We start from the raw sequence: 22,762 nt of genomic DNA, 5'->3' as shown, positions 1-22,762 counted from the left end.
CTGGTTAAATGTGTCATGTATTGAGGATGTGACTGACGAATACAAAACTGCATTTTGTTAAAAAAAAAAAGTTGACACTTTATTGGTCACATTTCTTTTAAAGATAGAAACTAACATACAAATTTGCACAGTCATTTTCTTTGTGAGTTTGGTCTTAACACATCCATACGAAAGAACTAAACCCTTAAAGTTGTAGAAACAGGACAGTCTGGATTCTAGTCAGCACTGTGGGAACATTTTCTGGTACAGTAATTCCCCTTTGTCCCTTCACATGATTTTTTGGATCATATCATGAGGAGAGAATTATTTTTTAATAGCCACAAAATTAAAAATGCAAATTTTAATACCCATTTCAGGGTATTTATCTGTGTGTATGTGAGTCTGAAAATCAGAGTAACACTGCAAAACTGTAAATCCAGTGATGTAATGGAACAGGGCTGAACAATATATCCTTTCAGCACTGACACTATGGTGTATGCATGTGCAATGAACCTTTCTCACGGATAGTTTGACTTCAAAGGTGTCTCTAATAACCTTAATAATGGCTAGAATTCATTCAGATTTCATTTGTACCAGTGCCACAGCCTCAGTATTGTGCATAGTGAATGACTGGGAGCATTCAAACTGATTAGAGATTTCAAGTTACTAGTTACACCTGCTTGTCCTGCTGTGACAAGGCATAATATCTGTCATGGAAAAAGCTACTTACACCCTAAAAAATTAAAGTTTACATTTTCAAAACACAGTCCAGTCAATATCATAAAACACGAGCCTGTTCAAATCATTTTTTCTTTGGAAATAGACCTATAAACGTTACACATTTTAGAAAAGAAACAAACATTCAATTTCCCTTAAGAAAACCTTAAATATAAACTGAACCGCTAAAGTCATGAAAAGTTATATAGAAGATGGAGTGGAATATTACTCATTGCATTTTGCTGTAGGAAGTTTTCATAGGTTTTAAGTTAGAGAAGTCAAAATGAAAGTGGTTGCAAAAGGAGCAAATTTGGTTGTTTGCAACCCGAGGAAGTAAACACACAAAAAGGCAAAGATTTTCTGAGGTGAAATATCAATAAAAGTAGCAAATTACCAAACTCACTGGCTCAAAACCCACAACACACAGCTGTACACAAAGCAAACACAAAGCTTCTATAAAAAGGTAACCTGAGAGAATCTTTGCAAGAAACCCTGCACCAAAGTGTTTCCACCGTGGACCATGAGTCAGTGAGTCGTGGGACTGGGAGAAACTTTAAAGTTCATCGTGCCTGTAAGTGAACTCTCTGGAGGAAATGAAGCCATCTTTGTTCTCATCCTCTTTGGCAAAGATATCCTCCACCATGTTCTCATGTAGTGTGTCGTTGGGAGGATAGCCGTGACGCTCAAACTCCTTCCTCAGGTATTCTTTGACCTGGCAGATCGAGTAAGAGCAGGGCAATTAGTGAGACAGAGAGAGGCTGACATTAAGACAGACAGAGTTAAATGATGAGGATACATACCAATAAAACTTTTCTACTATGCGGAGACAAATCCAGTTGTATCCTTAGAATACTGGATTAAGAAATGGGGAATACTAAATGTTTAACTCTAACACTTCAACAAAATCCCTCCTATTTACCTTCACTGTAAAAAAATATACTGTACCTGCACATGACGACTATTTTTAGGATATTACTTTTAACGTGCTTCTGCGTCTCATTTTATCACGTCTGAACATTTCCTTAAAAACCTCCAATTTAAATTTACAGAATTGATTTTTAATGACTGACAGCCAGTGTTGTTCTTCTGTTTCAAGTCCGGTTAGCAGTAATGTTAGGAATATATCTATTTTACTATTTATTACCTTCTCTGAGGTTATGTTTTCACCTGTGTCTGTTTGTTTGTTGGATTACACAAAACAAACTGAACCAGTTTGCACCACGCTCACCCAAGGGGTGGAGCATGGGCCAGAGAAGAACCCATTAAATTTTGGTGTGGATCCAGTTAGAGAGGCAGATCCAGGAATTTCTTATCTCTCTTCTTAACAATGCAAGATTGGACATATGGAATAATGTATGGATCTTGATGTAAAAAAATCTGACAGATTAATGGTGTTGAGATCTATGACTTTGTACAATTTGTTGTAAATCCAGATACACTTTCAGATCTGGTGGGAGGAAATGTTTGGCTTTTGTGGAGGGCCACCACCACCGCAGTGACTGGTTTGTTTACATCTGTGGGCTCATGATATGATCCATCAGTTAGGAAAGAAAAAATACAGGAAACTGAAAGCATTTAAAATAAAACAATTTGAGAAGGGAATCGCTCCTGGGGTTTTGAGTCGGGTCATACGCCAAAGAAGTTGGGAATTAGTAGTTTATTTGAGGTGACGGCTCATTCATCTACTTCAAGTCAAAGTGTTGCTGAAAACAAAGCAATTCTTGTCTTTACCTCATGTTTGGAGAGTTTCCAGTCATCGTTGAGGTCCATCTCCTGGAAGGACTCATGTGATCTTGGTCCATTTCTGATCTCAAGCACCTCGATGATAAAGGTCAGTGTGCTCTCGGGTGGGATCTTACCTGGTTGAGAATAAGACCATGGGACAGGAGGTCAACTAAAACTGAGACTGGATGCAGCCCAAGGTTTCTGTAAACAAGCGTCAATACTAAGAACGAGCTGGTTTGGTCGTTTGTTCTTAAATATATTAGAGTCGGGCTTTAACTGTGTTGTTAGTCATGTTATGGGTCACTCAGTCTTTTTGTGCTCATAGCAAAGGTTACACAGGTGCAGAAGAGATTATATGTTATTGGTTAGTGTGGTGCGTGCTTACCAGGACAAGGCATTCTACGGTTCACATGCTCCATGTTGAGAAAAATGACTAATATTACTGAATGAAACCTTCATTCAGTGTGGGAGTCCTAAAAAGCCATTCAGAACAAGACAGTTTTACATATAGACATGCACAATATATTTATATCACATAATGTGTACAACCACAAGTATTTCCAAGAGGAGACTGCAATGTACCTGCATAACAGCATGCAGTTCGGCTTGCATGCATATGGACACCACTACAGTACCTTTCCCTTCCTTCCCATAGGCCAGGGCTGGGGGTATGACCAGCTTCCTCTTCTCTCCGGCGCACATGTCCTGCAGGCCTTTATCCCAGCCTTTGATCGCTTCTCTGATGCCCAGTGTGAACCACATTGGCTGCTTGTCACCTTGGGTCCGACTGGTGGATGGAAGAGGAAGTTTCAGAGATGGATATCTCAAAACCTTAGCTGTCTACATGGCCAGTTAGATGGCAGGACCGGTGAGGGAGAACATGTCATCTTGTTTTTTTTGTTTTTTTTGGGGGGGGGTGACCTTATACATTGTTGTGTCATGTGACCAGAAGACTAGAAGCGTAACCAAGGAGATTTCTCTCACGCATGCACGGATATGAAAAGTTAAGTTGTGACTGTGATTTTAAAAAACGAAATCAATATCTCGCATTTTTTTCAAATTGAGGAAGACCAATAACAACAGACTGCTTTTCACGGCTGCAGGCCTCGATGCAAACGCACCTGGAGTGAAACACGGTCCCATTCTCGAAGTGTCCCTCGTGATGCACCAGCAGGATGTCTCCATACTTTGACTTGCGGTGGCAGAGAAAAGGTCGGTGCAAAACCTCGATTTTCACCTCAGCCTCGGGCAGCTTTCCCCCGCTGACGGACGCCAGCAGGCCGGAGCAGAGCCAGCTCAGCACGGTCAGCAGCATGCCGCCACAGTCAGCGCTCAGGACACCTGGGGGAAAGAAAGTTAGTTAGAAACGCGCAAACCTCAGAGACGAGGCGAGCAGCTGGTCCTCGACGTGGCAGCGACGTTTCATCACGCAAGTTGATGCAGGACGGCTTCCTCTGATTGGCTGCTCCCCCCCCCCCCCCCCCCACCAACCCCGCCCACGGACACTCCCACTCACGGTCCCCATTTGGCGTCAACTGAACGGGGACTCTTGAAGCGTAGGTCTCATCTTTATTAACGCTCAGTGTTTTATGAAATTTACATTCATGCAGGCAGATTAATAAGTAATAACATTTTCCTGAATTCACTTTGGAGTCATCTTGATGTAACAGAGCAGTTTCTTCATGCTGCTGGAATAATCAAAGTTTTTTTTTAATTTTATTTTTTTATGACATTCATTTTCCTCCTGTCGGATTGTTTGGACACTGGTTTCTAGAGGTCCACGCTTCGGCTAGTACATTTACAGCACCGGTTAAAGCAGTCTGTTGTGCACCGAAACACATTTACATGCAATATCACAGCACTGCACTTCATAAATATATGTTTTCCAATACAGTGCACGGAAATAAACACATTTACACACCCCTGATTTGCATACTACAGTACATATTGTATCAATAATACCATTGCCTCTTTTGGAAAAGGCTCTTTTTTTCCCTCTCACTACAAAATAAGTTCAGAACACAGCTTATTTCTGCATTAACAGTCAGCAAGTCATACACATTGTAACTATTTCACTTGTTACAATCATTAAATGTATTGTTAAATGTTTCCCACCATCAGTGTTCATAACAGTGCTGCAGCCAATAGTGTGACAGTAGCAAAGAGCTGCTCTTTGAGGCCAATAAAAGAGTAAAACCTCCAGGGGGGGGGACAGTCGGCTCAGTTGGCTCAGAGCAAGCACAACAGCTTCCCTTAAGTTCTCTCCCAGTCCATCAGTTCTTTTTTTTTTTATGGAGTGAGACTTCGATAGAAATCTGAAGTGTAATCCCCACGATCAGAAAGTGGAATTGCAAAGTTGCCGTTCTGTAACTTTTCAGCTCAGGTGAAGTACTTGCAGCCAGTGGAATCAATGAAGCAAGAGTCGGTGCATCGGAGCTGCCCAAAGGATCTGCAGAAAACATGGAAAATGAGTTTTAACAAGTGCAACTGGTTGCATTAAGTGTATACTTATATTTACACTCAGTTCCTACCCAGGTTATACAGTTTCTGCAATTTGTTCTTATCTCAAGGTTATAGCTCAACATACTTAGACTTATTTGCTTTCTTGCCAAGAGTTGGATAAGAAGATTGGTGCGATTGGTGAGGCAACAGCAGTTTAGCTTAGCTTAGAATAAATACTGAAACAGGGAGAAATCGCTAGCTCAGCTCTGCTCCACAGCAGCAAAATCCACCTAGCAGCACCTCTAAACCCCACTAAATGTTATATCTAGATGGTTTAATTCAAGACTCCAAGAAGTAGAACTGAAGTAGGAGTTGTCATTTTTGCATTTCTTTTTCTTTTTTTTACAGATTAAACAAACAAGATCTATCTTGTAAGTTATGCTACGCTATGCTATATGGCTGTTGGCTACAGCTTTATATTTACCGTACAGACATGACAGTGGAATTCCACAAAATGATAAACATTCCTTTAAAGCAATAGCTTAACATTTTGGTAAATGTGTTTATTTGTGTATTTATTGGGATTATACAGGGAGTTATGTGCTGGAGCTGCTTCTAGCTAGGATCAGTGATATATAAAATGTTAATAAGTGAGCTTTAGAGGGGCTGGAAGGCAGATGTGTATTTCCCAAAGTGTCAAACTATATCTTAAAACGTGCAGTGTCATGTGATTTAAACATATGAAACACTGTACAACAACTCGTGGTGGAACATTGCACCATCATCTCTGGAGGGTTTCAGAGACATCACAGTAAAAGTACATTTGTTCATTCAAGTGACCTTTACAATACCCAGATGGGCGCAGTATAAAGTGGTGCTGATTAAAAAGGAAATGCATTGTGCTATCTTGGCATAGAAGATCTCTGTGAAATGCTCAACTACAGTAGCAAGGTGTACCCAAGTAAATGGACACTCAGTGCATGTTTATGTATCCACTCTGACAGCTGTGACTGAGCATACCCAGGAAGATAGGATTTGCAGGTCTGATAACCAAAGTCCTTTCCATCGCACTCCTCCATGCCTTCATGCCGGTAACCATCTCCACAGTACGCCCACTTACAGTCTGAAATGACGGAAGGGAAGGGAAGGAGATGAGGAGAGTGTTGTGGCAGACGCAAGAGAGAGCAGGGGGGAGAAGGGAGAAGGAAGACATTACTAATTGCCTTGGCACTCCTGTGTGTTTCAGTGATGCCAATACAGCATTTTCCTGCTAATTTAATTGAACAGCCAAGAAGAGAGTAGTGAGAGGATGGGAGGAAAAGAAAGGGTGAGATTAATGAAAGATCAAGGAAAGGTTTCATAGTGCTTACTGCTTTTATCCTCAGGTCAGCAGGGTTTCTCATGAGCAGCTGCGTATATGACAGCATAATATTTATGCAGCAAAAAGCCTAACCTACTTTGTCATTAGAGAGCTTTCAGATGAACATCCAGTCTTTTGAAAGTCTTTTAAATGCAACTTAAAATTGCTTGCGTCATTAGAATCACTGTCTGTAGATCATTCTTTAACATTACATCGCTGGGCATGTGTTTATGGATGAGCACAGACGCATGTAACTCACTGAGGCAAGCATCAGTGACAATCTGGTTTCCATCGTCACACTCCTCTCCGTGCTGGGCCTGCACCTTTCCATCCCCACACACACCAACTCTGTCCGGGACTTTCTCTGTAGACTGGAAGGGCTGGAAGGGCTAGATGAATTGTCAAGAAGAAAACATTGACATTTCAGCTTTGCAGAGATGTTAGACATTGAGGTTTTGTGGTTTGCAGGTGAAAAGACATTAAGGCATCTAGGTTCAATAAGGTTAGCTAGGCTAACTAGGCTAAATAAGGTGGAAAAATAAACTGTCATGCTCAAATGTAGCACAGTTTAAGCCTAGATGCATAGTTGTGAGCTGTAAATGTTACAGCCAATGTTTGCAATATTACAGCTCCCAGCACCAGCAGTTTACATATATGTAGAGTTACAGCTCAGTATTGCAATCACATAACACTCTAATAGGTGTTACCTGTATGGGCTTCCATCCATCTTTATCTTTAAAGTACAGCATCCTCTGATCCTTCCTGAATGCTATTGCATTGTCCAGATGAAGACGGACCATCTCCTCCTCACTGTTTACCACAAATATCTACAAGCAAACAATAACAACGAGTTAGTGATGAATTCTGTAATGACACACATTCAGTTTTGATGTTAAAGGAATTTATTGCAAAGGAACAAGATCTTACTGCAGGGACTTTATTGGGGCCACCCCTTTGTGTGTAGCTTCCAAAAGGTGCATTATTACCTCCAAGCATGGTGTCACAGTCACACTGACCTGGTGGACCTGGGAGACCCTTCTCTCCCTTCTCCCCCACTAGATAGAGACCTGCAAGAAAAACATACTGTATGGCAAGGAGGGTGGGTAACAACCACATGCCTGCACCTTACTTTGATATTATATAAATAGCAAATTGAGGCTAATTTTGTGTTTGATGTGTATGAGTTACCTGAAGCAGGTGGACCAGGCGGCCCAGGCTGTCCGTTTGGACCTGAGGGACCTGGGGGGCCCATGAGTCCCTGGTTTCCAGTCTGGCCCTTCATGCCCTGTGCAAACATGGAAACATTATGCTTTCACCTTTAACACAGTTTATAGACTGAGGAGACACATGTGTCAGTGCCCACACCAAGTTTAAATGATGCTGTCAAGATGTGTGAAAAATCTGATTCCAACATACATCTTACATACACGCCCTGGCCTTCTCTGTGTCAAATGCACACATACAATAAATATAATTTTTTTTATCCCTCACCTGTTTGCCTCTCTTCCCAGGCCGCCCAGTCGGTCCTCTCTTTCCTGAGACTCCTGACTCTCCCTTTGGTCCCTGCTCACCCTGGGAGAAGAGCAAGGTTAAGGAATAATCAGATTAAATCCATCAATTGACCATTATTGAATTATTCTTACCTTCTGGCCAAGCATCCCAGGCAACCCAATGGAACCCTGAATAGAGACAAAATGGGGGCTTGACATGAGAAAAGTCCTCAGCAGAGCAGGGACTCATCAAATTTCATGTTCATTTAATCTGGCTCTGAGACAGACACTTTATGAAAACAGCTGGAAATGTAAAGACCTAAAAGACAGTGTCTCATGAACCACTTTTGATTCCAATCGATAATTGAAGAAGCTATTGTAGAGGATTCCATTGCCTAATCACAGGATTAGGACCATAAAAGAAACATTTCTCTCAAACCTTATCGCCTTTTGGTCCTGGTGCCCCTGAGTCTCCATGAGCCCCCTTTTAAAGAAGAAAAGGGAAAGGGAGAGAAAGGTGAAATGTAGGATATAATAGTTAAGCAGTGACAAGCACTTACTATAGAACATGTGATTCTGCACTTACCTTCTCTCCTTTGTAACCAGGTAAACCCTGAAAAGGCGGACGAGGAATGTAACAGCAGATTAGACACAAGGAAACCCAACATGAGTCCAACATGATTGTGTGCATGATGCCGGACAGATGTGACTAACCTTTGTCCCTGGTGGTCCCCTCAGTCCTGGTAATCCCATGAGTCCTGGATCCCCCTTCTCACCCTAATTGAAAAAAGTAATACCTGTATCATACACTCGCATATTTATACATCAATGTGCAATACCACACTAGTAATGAGCCACTTTGCAAAAAAATCTGTTAGTGCTTAGAAGAGACTTACCTTCGATCCCTCTGGACCAGGCCACCCAGGTAGTCCTTGTTTTCCTGGGAGGCCTGGAGCTCCTGTGCGACCCTACAGAAACACAAACCAGTATTTAATGAAACTATTAGTACTCCCTCAATGTATTCTTCTCTACTCCCTTAATACAGAACCTGCTGTGAGAGTAGCATTAAGATGAAAGAGTTTGTTGAAGACAGGTTTGCTGACATCCTGAGGTGTCTGTAGATTGCCAGACACCTTCTCCCTGTATGCAAATAAATGTTTATCATGATGCTTGTTTCAAGTTTTAAAAAGGATAAACCAGATTTAGAAAGTGTCACAAACTAAGTTCCTATGATTTCCTAATAACAGACGACAAAACTTGGCCTGCAAAACTTCAATAATGCTGCTGATATGTGCTAGTTAGTGGACAGGAATAAGGCCTTAATCGAGCTCACTCTATCACCAGCTCCCTGCGAGCAGGAGAGCCAAATATATTACGCAATAGCCTCACATCTCAGTGACACCTGGGCAAGTATCCCAGAGCTGGTGCCATGCTAGCAGCGTGCTCTCATTTGGCTGCCTGTCATTAAAACAGCAGCCTGTAGAGACACTGTGGACCTGCTGCTGTGTGGAGTGATTTATCATGGAGAGCAAAAGCACTTAGGTAGATTAAAGTGCAGAAGTGCAGTGCTGGAGAGCCTGGATCAGCAGGACTGGAGTCCAGTACAAGGGCTAATGGAGCCAGGCCAAGGAAAGGAGGAGAGAGAGGAGGAAGAAGGAACAGAGGAGAAGAAAAGAAAAGGGGGAGGTGAGGTGAGGAGCAGAAGGATGGACAGGAGACATCCAAGGATGTGATCAAGGTTTGCTACGTGGTTGCAGCGGCCATAGGGACTAATGTAGCATGACCCATTTAGCAGCTGCAGAGGATATTCTGAGCACATCAATACACAAATCACATCACAGAGATTGAGGATGCATCGAATGGACAACAGAGACAAAGAGAGTGGGAGAAATCCAGATTGCATTATTCCAAGGACATGTGAGATGGACCAGAGAGAGATGAGTGAGACAACAAGATATGCAGGAGAGGAAGAGCGGCTCACCTTTGACCCTGGCCGTCCAATTTCTCCCTGGAGGACAAATGTGGGGAAAGGAGATTGAGCCCTCATTAGAGCAGGGAGGAACACAAGGGCATACACACAAATACCGCTTTGGCATGAGACATATTTCACAAAAAAAAAAGCACACACCTTCTCCCCTTTTGGTCCTCTTATGCCGGGTAGTCCACTATGACCCTGAAAAATGACACCAAATTTATATACAGCTCTCCTTTTGAGAGCAGTACATGTGCAGAAAAATCAATACTAAAAAGGTCATTTGATTTTATTTCCACGCTTGTTGAACAATATTTCCATCGACTGTCTTAAATGGCTGCAACAGGCTGATTACACTATGTGATAGATGCACGATGATGCAATTAAGATTAAAAAAGCAGTGCAGCTACTAATGGAGGTTTACAACATCATGTAGTATTTTATTTTGAACCAAGGCCTTACCTCTGGGCCCCGGGGTCCTGGAGGACCAGGTGGTCCAGGTGAACACCCCGGCATTACAGGTTTTTCTCTTTGCTTCTCTTTGCCTCCTGTTACACTTGGCTCTAACACGCTGATAGCATCCTTCAGACACACAAGCACGAAAGAAACCCAGGAAAGTAGGTTTTCAAGCAGTGGGTATATTAATGTATGTAAATGAGGGTGTATTATGCAAACAGGTGCGTGTGAGCGTGTTTGACCTACGGGGCTGCCTCGCTTCCACAGCTGAGGCGGTGGAGGGAAGAGCGGTGGCGGAGGCGGTGACATGAGGCAACAGGGGTCAAACCTCATTGGCTCATCCAGCAACCTGAGGGCTGAGAGGAAAACCGTAAACGGCATGCATCACTGGCAGCTTGCTATGGTGAATCACAGCAGTGACGGCTGCATGTGTTCAGCCAGTCTTACAATACACTCACACACAGTTGGATATCTTACCTGCCTGGGCTGAGAGGATGCTGTCCATGTAAGGGTGATGGGCTGAGGCCCATGCTGGACACAGAAGAATGTGGAAGGATACTGCAATTTTGACCAAGTCCATTCTGCTGCTTTACTTCCCCTAAAACACACAACACAAGCTGTCACACACACTATTTACGCTGTCTGAGCTTAATGCAGTTACTGGCAGCTGCCACTTTCTTTTCCTTAATCTGTCTTGAGGGTGTCACTGTTTCATCACTCCCTCACCTTAAATCCTCTTAAGCCTCTCTCTCCCTCCCTCTCCTCACAGCATAATAAACTTGTTGCAGCTCCACACTGCAGCAGATGCCACCACCACTGTAATTCCAGCTGTGCACCAACCTCCTCCAGCCCTGTGCCAGAATTACACCACTCACTGACATAACAATCATAACAGTACGACTGCCACATGGTCATTCACTAAAACATTTAGAGCATGCCTACATTTCATTTGATGAATCCAGGTCAATTATAGGAGGAGATGTTAGAAATCTTGGAGAGTGATAATCCCGTGTTGAACCACGTGTTTTGCAGAAAAGATGCTGCATCGGGTTATGGCTCACACCCTTTTTTTTTATTTTATTTTAATCTGATTAGATTAAATGTGCACCTTGTCTCAATGTCCTAATCATGCACAGAAGCAATGTCATGCACATCCATAGCTTGCAACGCACAAGATCCCCGCTTACCTTCCACTTGAAATCGCGGTGCACTTGCAGACGCGCAGTCCGTCTGGCGCCCCTCTCACCTAAATGCAGTGCGCGGTGTGCAGTCGCCCGGACCGTGGCTCCTCTGACATTTAACGTACCGTAGCCAACCTGGACCGCCAATAAATCTGATGCACTTATCGACCCGCTTCTTTTCCGCCGCCGGTCAATAACACAACAAGTAAGAGGGAGGGAGGACCTTCTTCTCCGGGCGCCAGATGCCCAGCAGAAACAGCTGGCTGGAGCCCAGGCAGTGGCGGCAGCCGCTCAGTCCCAGCGGGTCTGGATGAAAAGCGCAGTAAAACTCATCCGGGTCGACTTCAGCTCGGCAGCCTGGGACGGCTCTGACACTTCAAGCCCGCTTGCTTGCACTCGCTTGGCACCTTTTCTGTCCACAGGGATGCCGATGAGCTCTCTAGCAGTGAAACGGCGCCCTCTGCTGGATATTTTAGTTCACACACCAAAACTGCAATAACATTCCACATCCTTACATAACTTTACTATCCATAATGAACTCTGTGAAAATATTATATAGTTATTTCTGGCAATAAGAATATTAAGATGATTGTAGGCGGATTTAAACGTCATTGCATCGCTGATAGGTGTCATTTGCTGATTTGCTGAATGATGATCTGTGTCCCTATAAAGGCCTGCTGTATTCATTATTTCATTCTCCATCTTTATAACTCTGTTCTTTAAGAATCTCGTTCTTGTACAGGTCCTCATTAAGTGTCTTTTAAGTTTAAGACACTTCAGACAGTAAAGTTCCTAATTAAACGACTGAGTACATCAATAACTCACTTCATCCAGTATTAAATGAATATTCAAAGTAGAGGGAACATTTCAAAAGAACTGACCATTGAAATATGTCAGTGTCCCAGCTTATTATTGAATTTAATACACCTGTAGTTACATTTGTTTTCCATGTTTTCAGAATGTATCAGAAATCACATGACTTCCAGCAGCTTTTTCCTGAGGCAGCAGGAACCTTTTTGAAAACTGGGCTGCTATTTGTGACATCAGTTATCAAAAGTAAATCATTACAATTTAAGCATATTAATTCACTGACTTTTTATGCCTGAAAGTTTTACTGTCCACCTCATGAGACTGTACTTTAGGGAATATCAAGGCAAATACACTAGAATCATTGTCAATGACAGTAATGTTTTAACAACGGCTTTTTCATTCCAAAGAAACATGTTCACCATGAGGTTACGCCAGCCATGATTGATTATTGATCAGCTGGCGTTTAGGAATGACAGTTTGTACGCAACTTTTTGGTGATTCAGCAAATTTCTTAAATAATTTTTATTTGTGCATAAATCTGATTTGAATAATTTGGTAATCAAAAAGCGAAATAAAGTTAACTCAATCAGGTTAGGTTGTGGTAAAGCTATGTTGTTGTGTATTTATTTGTCCAAGAGTTAGTAGCTAAAGCTAGCCTTGCGATATTCAGAGGTTATAGGAGCTAAAGGTATTTCTTGTAAGGTCCAAAAGTTAGCAGATCATGCTAGCCTAATGTCCAAAGGTTAGCTAATGCTACTCTTGAAATTTCCAAAAGCTCAGGTAGGGCCAGCCTTATAGTGTCCACATTTTAAAAGTTTTGCAGCTAATGCTAGCCTTATAATGCCCAAACCTTGGGACCTTAGCAACTAATACTGGCCTTATAATGTCTGATAAATGTTAGTGGCACTACATTAGATGCCAGGAGGAGCTAATACTAACTTTGTGATGGTAATAGCCAGAAGTTAGCGGCTCACAGTAGCCTAATGTCCAAAGGTTAGTAAATGCTACCCTTAAAGTTTCCAAAACAGCAGCTAATGCCAGCTTTACACTGCCCAAGCTTTAGCAGCTATTGCTAGCTTCATGATGAATGTAAGTGGCACTGCCACTCAGCTTCATGCTAGCCTTGTTTTACGTAAATCAGTAGTTAATGTTACAGACATGGTTTTATTTTATTTGTCCATTAATTTTATGACGACCAAATTGAGCAGCTAATGTTACTGGCACTGTGTTATGTGTAATGTGTAATGTGTAACTCCTTGTCCAAGAGTGAGTAGCTAAAGCTAGCCTTAGCTGGTTCAGAGGTTAGGAGGAGCCAAAGCCACCTTTGTAATGGTGATAGCTAGAAGTTAGCAGCTGATGTAACTGGCACTTACATATTGTGTGTGTGTGTGTGTGTGTGTGTGTGTACAGCAACTGTCAGAACACAAATCTCATGCTTTGTTTAGCACTGGGAACACTGAGTATGACAGGTTTGTGGTTAACATTGTGTTTTGTTACAATTACTATCACTAGTTTTTGGTTAAATTGATATAGTTTGATCATATTGGGTGAATTTGAGCATCTTGATCCTCCACATTCACCATGGACTCCAGGAGAGACCAAAGGGCCTGGCAGCCAAACACTTACTTATTCTATATTGTTGTTGATTTCATCAATGACGACACGGGTCATACCATGACTTTGGGGAGGTCATTAATTTAAAATACTGTGTTAAGTATTTGTCTGATTTAGAGCTATTATACAGTTTTCGAGAACAACAATTTATGTCTTCTTGTACTGTTGATGTTTACTAATAAAATGTTTTTTTTTCTCAATTAATCTTTTCAAATGAGATAGACTTAGATCCCCTGATTAAACTGTGGTTTTGCCCAGGCTAATTGTTCAGTAGAAACAGGGACTACATAAGCAGTTGTTTTTTTCTCAGCTGAGGGAGATGCATGTCTGTGCAGGTGTCAGTGGGATGGTGGCAATGCAATGCAATGCAATGCAATGCAATGCACACTGATGCAACTGAATTTTATCTTTACCTTGACATTAACTTTGTGTTAAAGTTAGCAGTTGAAGTTATTCATTTTTGAAGATTAAGTTAAATATGAAACATGGAAATGCAAGATGCTTCTAGATGAGGCAACTGTCACTATTTCATTTCAATTTCAATTTTTTAAATAGGAAATACATGTTTAGACGCCAAAATTAGCAGCTAATGTTATCGAAAAGGTTTCATTTTAATTTGAGATGTATATGGCCATACTCCATACTAATTGAAAAGGTTTCATTTTAATAGGAAATTTATGAATAATTGGCAAATGAAGCAGCTAATGTAACATGGACTTTATCTTCTCATTAGAACATTTTTTCAAAGTGATTAAACATTAGAATCATTTTGTTGTCTTTTTGTTCTTTTCACCTACCCTCTAAATGTTTTGTAGGCAATGCTTCCAGGTGAAGTACCTTTCACTGCTTGATTTAGAATTAATGTTGAAATTGTGATGACCAGAATTAAACTAAACGCACTTTAAGTTTTTTGGCATTGGATTGTTGGAGGCCAAACTTTGTAGGTAACATTAATGAAAATGTCATTTTAATAGAAAATGTATGTTCCATAGTTAGCGGATAAGGCCACTGACCAATTTTGATTTGAAAAGGAAATGTACGTTTAATTGCCATACTTAGCAGCTGAAGTAATTGAACAATCTAGATTTTAATAGGTAACATATCTTCAATGGCAAAACTTAGCAGCTAATGTAACGTGCAGTTTTTAATTTTATCTTCTCATTAGACACTTGATCACCAAGTGATCCAAGTATAATTTTTTTCTTCTCTTTAGAACCTTGATGACCAAATTAGCAGCTAATGTTAATCACTTTTTTTATTTTATCCAAATATTACATTTGTGGTGGTAATAGTTAGCAGCCAATGTTAATAAAAACATATTTCATCCAGTTGGTTAATGGCCGATTTAACAGTTAAGACTACTCAAATTTTTTATATATTTTTAACCTGTGATAAAATGCCACCATGTGTCTTGCAAATCTTTTCAAAATAATTTGAAACTGGTCAAGCGGGAAAAATTAATGAACAAGCAGTTGGGTTAAAGTAACCCAACCAGCTCGCCAGCTGCAAATGAACCCCTTCCTCTGTGACCCAGCATTAGCAACCCAACAGTGTGTTGGCAGTAGAATCATGAACCAGTATAATCAACCCAACAACAGACAAAGTTTAAGAATGGTACTTGAACTAAAAACAAACTATAAAAAGACAAATATATCTGACCTTTCTGTTTTTATGTCAAAAGAAAATGTGTGGGTGCAAAACACCGTGAAGTGCAACATTACAGCGATAAATGTCATAAACAAAAAAGAAAGTAGAAAGAGATAGTAGTCTGTTCAGCCCCATTTAATACAAATATGTTATCAAAGTTTACCCATTTTTAGACTGCAGAAGAAAACTATATATAAACAGAAAGCTATATATCAAGTAGTAAACAAAGTAATAGAAAAATGACCTTACAAAATAGTCATGGTTAGAGTTAAAGTGACAAAGATGCAAAGTGTGAGAAACCACAGTTTCTGTGCAAATGGCAGCAAATTTATAGGTAAACAACTATTTTTATAAAAGCTTAGAGGAAGGCTGCCTCTATAATAAACCCTGACTGAGAAGTGCCTGGAAAATCCGTAAGCTGCAGGAATAATTAAAAACAGTCTTCTACAGAAAGTGTGGCAGCAATTTTGTAATGTAACAAAATGTAATCATAAAAATATTGTTAATTATGCACTCAAAATTAAAACAAAGCTCCCACTTTGTTCTTTTTCTGTAAATGTCCAGTGTAATGCCTCTGTCCACAGCTGTATGTGGCTTCTATGTTGTCAGTGTGTTAGGAGGTGGAATCCTTTAAATAAGCTATAAGATCCTGTCTTTCCCTTTTCTTTCTGATCCCACTGAAGATCATCTTGGTACCAGGAATGTACTTTTTGGGGTTTTCAAGGTAGACATTCAGGGTCTCTTCACCCCATATGATACCTAGAACAACAAACGGACATGTTAAAAACAAGGAAAGGCTTGCAATATAATATATTCTCACATCTTATGAATGTGTTTAGGTTTTATTGCCTCATGTTAGAGCAAAGCTCAGAGTCGGAGAAGAAGTCTCAGTCACTGCTGTCCTGCCTGTTCAGACTTGCTGTGCTGCACGGTGGCTATGTAAATAATTCAGTTCATGTAAACCTGATGCATATTCCTCATGGAAAACCTTAATTATAGCTTTAACTATTGTGATTATAAGTAACCGGACACAAAACTTTTCTTTTTACTCTATGTAGATCAGAAACCCTTGCATATAAAAATGAGCATAAATGTTATAGTGCTTTTTATCCAGAAAAACTGCAGCTCCTCTGTTTCCTTGAGTTTGTTTCCAGGTGAGTTTTGCCTGGTCCAACATGGTTGCAACATTGCATTTGTTTTAGGGGTTTGTGTGTTTTTGTTTTCCCGTTGTCTCTGTATTTGTAGTATTTTTGCTGTGAATATATGTGTTTTGGCTTCCTGCAGCACATATTTTTCACTTGCAGCACGTTTACGCTGCTGTCTTTGTTTTACACTTATGTATTAGTATTTTTCACTGTTTGTGTTCTTTGTATGTGTTTTGAATTGGCTTTTTTTCACAATTTGCAGCACGTGTCTCTCAACAGAAGTGTTTTGGGCCCTTGCAGCGTGTTTGCCCTTGTCAGCCACTGTAGGTCTGACTGTCAGGAATAGGAAACACAAGATCCAAGGTGCTTTGCTGCACTGCAGGTGTAACTGTGACACATTTATTGAACCTACTTGAATATTCATGGGAGGAAGACAAGACAAGATTTGATACCATGTTAAAACCATTGAAAACCATACAAATTAATACAAATATATCATGATGACACTATTTCTGCTTCCAAGATTAGAGAACAGTTTGGAGATGAAGACTTTAATGGCTTCTCATAAAAACCCAATATATACATTCATAGCAGCTGGGCCAATCAATGAGTCAGAGGGCATCTTCAGTTGTGTCCATGAGTTTAACAATTGTTTGGGAAGTACAGAGCATACAACTGCATACTGAAACTTGAACTATTCCCAAATTAGTAATTTAAGAGCTGTAGTCTCTGATCAATTTCATGGTATCAAAATTATCTATATGGTTTTTATATCTCTATTTTTCATGAAGACAGCAAGTAAAGTATGTTTGTGCATAATTGAAGATCCAGACACCATTTCGGATAATGAAATATTTGTTGTTTGTTGAGTTTGTTTATCAGGATAATGTTGAATGGTTTTGATTTCTGCTTATGAGCTAATTAAAGTCCTCAAAGTCTGCGTCATCAGTTCAGATCTACTGAATTTTATTACAGAAAGACCCAGTGAAGGAGGAAAAACATGTCTTGTGTTGAATTTACTACTGTACTCACTCTAATAGCTACAAACGTATACAGAGGAAAGTTGTTGATCAAGCATGGACAGTATAGTCCATAAATCAATCAAGCAGTCAGTCAGGCAACTTGTCTGAGGTGTTCACCCTGACAGTGATTCATACCTTTATCAATGTTGGCCTGTGTGTAGGAGAAGCCGGGCGCCTGCCCTGTCTTCCTCCCAAACAGCCCCCACAGGTTGGGTCCCACCTTGTGGCGCCCGTTCTCTTCCACTGTATGACACTGGGAACATTTCTGCACAAACACCTTCTTCCCTTTCTTGATGTCCCCCATGGCCAGCAACTGGTGGGTAGAGAAAATGATGAGGAAAAGTATGAGTCCCACTCAGTCAAATCAGTGCACAACAATACATGGAATGGAAAAACACTAACGGGACAAAACTTTAGACATAATGTACCTCAGGGCATATGGGCAGTTAAAAGTTGCCCTCGAACTTCCGGATTGCTGCTTAAAGTTATGAAACATCTGTTATTCAACTACTGGGAGCACAAGAAAAACGCAGCAGGTTTCAAAACATCTAAAAGTCTGTTTGTGGTGCAAAGCAAATACGGAACACCAATTTGCTGTTTTTTTTTTTTTTTTACTAGTCTGGATGACACAAAAATCGCCATCCTGTGGAAAAAAGTCACCCAATTATTATAACTACAGGAAACATTAAGTAGGAAATCACAGCTGCCAAGCCCACAATATAATTCAACACAGACAGAGGGTACATCAGGATAGAGACACGGTGTTTTCTGAGGAAGACGGTGAAAACACAACAAACAGGCGAAATATAACCAAAGATAAACGCCACCGTACCTGACGGGAGTGCGCGCTTCGAGTCGAGTCACCTTTTCAAAGGCAAACCTCTAAGACTTTCGATATTGCGTTTTAACTTTTGAAGTCTCCGGCTGTGTGTCTTTGTAAGCTTCTTGTCTCTGGGATGCGACCGGATTTGGAGCTCAAAGCAAAGAAATGCCAAATTTCGGGAAGGGGCAGCTGCGTCGGGTTGAGTAAGCGTGATAATGCGTGGGTCACACCCATTTCCAAAATGCATGGGAGTGAACCACTGGTGTAGCCGTAGCTGTGAGGTAAGATTACAATGAGTCACCTTGACTTTTTAGGGCTTTGTTAGGAGGGGATCAAAATGAGTTGAGGCGTTTTGGTTAGTAGCAGTAAAACAAGTTTAACCCGAGCAAACTTACTGAGACCTGGCGTGGATGTAAGAGACACCTGTGTGACCCACCCCCAGTCCCCTCAGCCTTAGATCCTCCAAACACTCACCTCTGTCTGTCAAGGAGCCATGTTCACCTTGTTTTCGATGTGTAGGGAGCATGATGACTCATGTTTGACACTGAATGTAAAGATATATAAGTAAATAATTACACAGAACATTAAATAGCATAAAGAAAACGTCTGACATCCATCATACTTAAAGCAAATAGACCCTGTAAATAAAATACATTATCTGCTCAAATATATGTAAGTGACACACCTTAATGGATTGCAGGTATGATTAATGTTATGAATCACAGCTTTCCCAGCTATGACGTGTCAAAATGTCTGTTGTGAAAAAGGTCTGTAAGAACAGCTCCAACCTTATGTTTTTACCGTGTCATATTTGGACACTTCAGTTTATCAATGTATCGCTTTCAAATCTGTAATCGGTCCTTATGTGGATTGTACTAAAGCATTTTAAAATATCCAGCAGTCTAAATGACTGATAGATGCCAGTGTCCACAAGCACCTCGTCTGTCCTCTGACCTTCCTGAATCAACACTGACCTGGCCAGCAAGAGTCCTGCTCCCTGATTCATGTTGTCCAGCATCTTGTGACAGACCCCTGAACTCACCTCAGACTCAGCTGGCTCATCTGAACAGACTTTGGATGGACAAAAACATGTCACTAAAACATGGAACAGAAAGGAGCACACATCTTAATTTACCTCTCACTGGGACAAAGGTGCAAAGACAGAGGGCAGCATATTCTAAATCTGATGAATGGTACGTTTTACTTGGTGTTTTTCTCCCTCTAGTGGTGTATCATGATACTGAAGAAGCGGCACCCATATTTCCTTCATGGTAGTTACTGTCTGCAGTGCACTACTTAGGCTATGGCTTTTAATAGTAATTACATATGATTGTACTTTCTAAGGCTCATTGAGCATGTTTCCTTCATATCCTTTTTATTTCATATTTTGATAGGATATTATGATAATATGGACTTGTCAAGATACTACTTCTTTTAATCACATAATGTGTTTAGTCATATTCAGCACACATGCACACCAGCAGTTTGATTGATGGTTAATGCATTGCCAAAACTAACCCCATAACCAGAAAAAAAAAAAAAATCCAACAAGTAGGTTTATAGAAATGACTTTAAAGAAAAAAGAAATCTATTTAATGGATATTTCCTTATAAAACTGAATGAAAAACACTGTAAATCACTCAGTGTTTGGCAAAGTCAAAGTAATTTGCTTCACCTCATGGTGTTTATTTTGCATTACATCAGCCAGAATGAGACACAGGGGAAGCATGCTCTTTGTGTGATTCAGAAACCATATCAGAGGCACAGCGTCCTGCTGCTTCCTTGTATCAGGACAGAGAGACGGACAGTGATAGTAGTGGTGGTGGCTCAGTTTCAGCCTTCGCAAAACTGTTTCCTGATCACATATGAGGTTTTGAAGTCACATGGATACTGTCCCTGTAAGGGGCTGAGGTCCAGGTGGATTTAGAAAAATATGAGAATATGAGTGCATAATATAATTTTGTAGAACAAATAAAAGCACGAAATAAGCACAAACCACTCACTTGAAACTTTTATTATTATAGTTTAAAATGTGTTTTCCATCACAATCATATGACTTTGTTGAAGGGACTACAGAATTAGAATTATTCAACTCACTAGGTTTTTTTTAACATTCAATTTCAAACATTTGTCTTTACAGTAAAAACACTGTATGTTGATATCTACATGCTAATAGTAGACCTTAATGTAGGCCTCTGCAGCCCCGTTCAACCTTTAAAGGTTTTTCCTTCCATCTCCACCTCTTCTGAGCTGGTTGTAAAGTCAAAGTCTTGAGCCCTGCAGGAAGAGAACACACTGTGTTTCATAACAAAACTCACAGACAAGTATGTATGGAAGCTAAACTCAACTGGAAATCAAGGTGAAACATTTGGATTTGAGAATAAGCCCAGTGACAGACTGGTGATCATTTTGCCAAATGCATTATGGGACACCCATCCCCCATGACCCTGAGCACGAGTATGAGACTGTACTGATGGAAAATGAAGATATTAAGTGGACTTATTATGGGCAAGAGTTGCCTACCAGTGCAAACCAGTGTTCAATAACTGCTCAGTGGCCAGACTCCTTAGGAGGCTCCAGAAAAGACTGTTTCTCCCTAATCGCTTCGGCAGAGCCGGGTTTGAATCTTCCTGGACATCAGGACACTCAGCACACATTCGAATCACCTCCCAGGCCCGGCCAAACCTTTGGGGCATGTTGGGGTTTGAGTTCGGTGCCCTGTCATCACCGAGCTCGCTCTGTCTTCCAAAGCGCATGGGCATGTTGGCGTGCATGTGGACAGGTTTGGCAGTGGGCGGGTAAAGCTTGATCATGGTAGGGAGGCTGATTTTGCTGGTGGTCGGGCGCACGTGCACGTTGAAGCTCTCAAGATCCAAACTTCTGCGGATTTCGTTATTTGTCTGAAAAGAGCAACATGTTGTATTAATATATATGGTTTTAATATAATTGATAATTATAATGGTGTTTTCTTTTACCATTTTTTTTCTAAAAATTTTTATGGAAAAACAATTAATTGATGAATCATTAATGAAAATAATAATTTGTTGAAGCCATAATTTTACTACTAATGTCCCTGTTTCAGTTTGGTCATATAGTTAGTTAATGGTGAAATAAAAATTTACTCTTGCCCTCCAATAATAAAAAAAAGGGTGACTATTATTTCACTTCATAGAAGATGATTTCCAGTGTCATGTTTTGTTTTCTACAGTTTGTAACACAAATAGTGACCTCATGTATTTGAATGTGATTTGTGCATTTCCGTAATAGGCACTTTTTTTGTTTAAAAAAGTGTATTAGCCTGGCACTACAACAATAGTTTCAGTCAATTATGCTGTTTAAATCTTGACAGTTGTAGTACAAAACATGGGGAGTAGTGCTGTAGATAAATAATATTTCATTACTGATTCATTGTTTTGTCTATAAAATACTGAAAAATAGTTAAAATCTCCTCAAATACTGACAAACATCCCCAAACCCAAATATATTCAACTCATCCTCATGTATGACAAAGAAAAGCATCGAATCCTCAATTCTGAAAAGCTTGGAATAGGACAGTGTTTTACATATTTATTGGAGAAATGACTGATATGGTTAATCAGTTCACCAATTAACCAACTAATTGTTTCAGTTCTAAAGGAGAACCCCATAAGATAAATGAAAAATCTCAGTCTGTTTTATTAAATGCTTCTTACCTGTTGGTGTGGCTGTTTCCTCACAGCGTGGCCTCCGTTTTCGCTGTTTAGCAGTGTCTTATCACTGTGCATTAATTTCCCATAGACGTGGAGGTCAGATGCTGCTGCCCCTCCATGACCTCCCAGCATCAGGAACACCAACAGAAACACTGTGGTCGACATGTTAACAGCTGGAGATATCTTCTCTCAGGACAGCACCAGGACACATTCTTTATTTCCTACTGACCACACTGTCCCCTGCTATTAAAGACCCCTGGCAACATACGTCACCTGTGCCATGTGACATACATACAAGTCAGCCTCAGCTTCATTTACACTCTACAAATTCCTGACTCAATAATCATTCAGCCCTGAAGAATATATTTGAAAAGGTATGTATGTCCTAATTGGGCTGCATTTTTTACAAAAGCAGAAACATGAGAGGCGATAATAGCAAAACTAAACTAAAAACAGGTGTTCAGTGAAAATAGTGAATGACATTAGCATTCATATACAATATGTGTGATATAACTTGTATTGTCCAGTTCAACTGATGTTGTTTTCCTCTTTACCATAACCTTAACCAATTATGTCCAGGTTGGTTATGTCAGTTAAGAGCACATTCTTGTTTACACTGATGAGTTGGGAAGATTAAAAAGATATTTAGATGGACTATCAAGACCAGCAGTATTGAAAGCACTGTCAGCA

General features: G+C 40.5%; 4 protein-coding genes across 4 annotated transcripts; all 4 read right to left on the bottom strand.

The window, feature by feature from the left end:
* Window positions 1-62: 62 nt before the first annotated feature.
* Window positions 63-3,858, bottom strand: LOC139634063 (peptidyl-prolyl cis-trans isomerase FKBP14-like). Its single transcript, XM_071500307.1, has 4 exons — window positions 3,543-3,858; window positions 3,057-3,208; window positions 2,428-2,555; window positions 63-1,408 (listed from the first exon to the last, which is right to left on the bottom strand). Exons 1-4 carry the CDS (start codon window positions 3,734-3,736, stop codon window positions 1,250-1,252), a joined length of 633 nt encoding a protein of 210 aa, XP_071356408.1. The 5' UTR covers window positions 3,737-3,858; the 3' UTR covers window positions 63-1,249.
* Window positions 3,859-3,977: 119 nt separating this feature from the next.
* On the bottom strand, window positions 3,978-11,769 carry LOC139634061 (acetylcholinesterase collagenic tail peptide-like). Its single transcript, XM_071500304.1, has 18 exons — window positions 11,329-11,769; window positions 10,619-10,739; window positions 10,388-10,497; window positions 10,148-10,267; window positions 9,842-9,886; window positions 9,695-9,721; window positions 8,610-8,681; window positions 8,428-8,490; window positions 8,300-8,326; window positions 8,153-8,197; window positions 7,867-7,902; window positions 7,715-7,795; window positions 7,412-7,508; window positions 7,151-7,290; window positions 6,931-7,050; window positions 6,483-6,612; window positions 5,884-5,986; window positions 3,978-4,870 (listed from the first exon to the last, which is right to left on the bottom strand). Exons 2-18 carry the CDS (start codon window positions 10,719-10,721, stop codon window positions 4,801-4,803), a joined length of 1,389 nt encoding a protein of 462 aa, XP_071356405.1. The 5' UTR covers window positions 10,722-10,739; window positions 11,329-11,769; the 3' UTR covers window positions 3,978-4,800.
* Window positions 11,770-15,513: 3,744 nt separating this feature from the next.
* Window positions 15,514-18,604, bottom strand: cycsa (cytochrome c, somatic a). Its single transcript, XM_071500859.1, has 3 exons — window positions 18,393-18,604; window positions 17,696-17,873; window positions 15,514-16,152 (listed from the first exon to the last, which is right to left on the bottom strand). Exons 2-3 carry the CDS (start codon window positions 17,862-17,864, stop codon window positions 16,007-16,009), a joined length of 315 nt encoding a protein of 104 aa, XP_071356960.1. The 5' UTR covers window positions 17,865-17,873; window positions 18,393-18,604; the 3' UTR covers window positions 15,514-16,006.
* Window positions 18,605-19,948: 1,344 nt separating this feature from the next.
* Window positions 19,949-22,300, bottom strand: npvf (neuropeptide VF precursor). The gene is made up of 3 exons (XM_071500494.1): window positions 22,076-22,300; window positions 20,907-21,283; window positions 19,949-20,660 (listed from the first exon to the last, which is right to left on the bottom strand). Exons 1-3 carry the CDS (start codon window positions 22,235-22,237, stop codon window positions 20,591-20,593), a joined length of 609 nt encoding a protein of 202 aa, XP_071356595.1. The 5' UTR covers window positions 22,238-22,300; the 3' UTR covers window positions 19,949-20,590.
* Between the last annotated feature and the right edge of the window lie 462 nt (window positions 22,301-22,762).

The sequence above is a fragment of the Trachinotus anak genome, unplaced genomic scaffold (assembly GCF_046630095.1).
Source record: "Trachinotus anak isolate AG129_WGS33_773 ecotype Australia unplaced genomic scaffold, CSIRO_AGI_Tana_v1 ptg000016l, whole genome shotgun sequence".
NCBI classification, from domain to species: domain Eukaryota; kingdom Metazoa; phylum Chordata; class Actinopteri; order Carangiformes; family Carangidae; genus Trachinotus; species Trachinotus anak.
Note: the sequence above shows the minus strand (reverse complement) of the source record. Positions and strands in the feature narration are given on the sequence as shown.

What these genes read in the sequence shown, in the direction of transcription:
- cycsa (XM_071500859.1), bottom strand. Translation starts at nt 17,864, where the DNA reads ATGGGGGACATCAAGAAAGGGAAGAAGGTGTTTGTGCAGAAATGTTCC. An exon ending in ACAGGCCAACATTGATAAAG is followed by an intron (nt 16,153 to 17,695) that starts GTATGAATCACT and finishes TTGTTGTTCTAG; the next exon opens with GTATCATATGGGGTGAAGAG.
- npvf (XM_071500494.1), bottom strand. Translation starts at nt 22,237, where the DNA reads ATGTCGACCACAGTGTTTCTGTTGGTGTTCCTGATGCTGGGAGGTCAT. An exon ending in GGAAACAGCCACACCAACAG is followed by an intron (nt 21,284 to 22,075) that starts GTAAGAAGCATT and finishes TGCTCTTTTCAG; the next exon opens with ACAAATAACGAAATCCGCAG. An exon ending in TTGAACACTGGTTTGCACTG is followed by an intron (nt 20,661 to 20,906) that starts GTAGGCAACTCT and finishes CTCTTCCTGCAG; the next exon opens with GGCTCAAGACTTTGACTTTA.
- LOC139634063 (XM_071500307.1), bottom strand. Translation starts at nt 3,736, where the DNA reads ATGCTGCTGACCGTGCTGAGCTGGCTCTGCTCCGGCCTGCTGGCGTCC. An exon ending in GGGACCGTGTTTCACTCCAG is followed by an intron (nt 3,209 to 3,542) that starts GTGCGTTTGCAT and finishes TCCATCCACCAG; the next exon opens with TCGGACCCAAGGTGACAAGC. An exon ending in GGAAACTCTCCAAACATGAG is followed by an intron (nt 1,409 to 2,427) that starts GTAAAGACAAGA and finishes TCGATCTGCCAG; the next exon opens with GTCAAAGAATACCTGAGGAA.
- LOC139634061 (XM_071500304.1), bottom strand. Translation starts at nt 10,721, where the DNA reads ATGGACTTGGTCAAAATTGCAGTATCCTTCCACATTCTTCTGTGTCCA. An exon ending in CTGGTCCAGAGGGATCGAAG is followed by an intron (nt 8,491 to 8,609) that starts GTAAGTCTCTTC and finishes TTTTTCAATTAG; the next exon opens with GGTGAGAAGGGGGATCCAGG. An exon ending in TGCAAATCCTATCTTCCTGG is followed by an intron (nt 4,871 to 5,883) that starts GTATGCTCAGTC and finishes TGTTTTCTGCAG; the next exon opens with ATCCTTTGGGCAGCTCCGAT.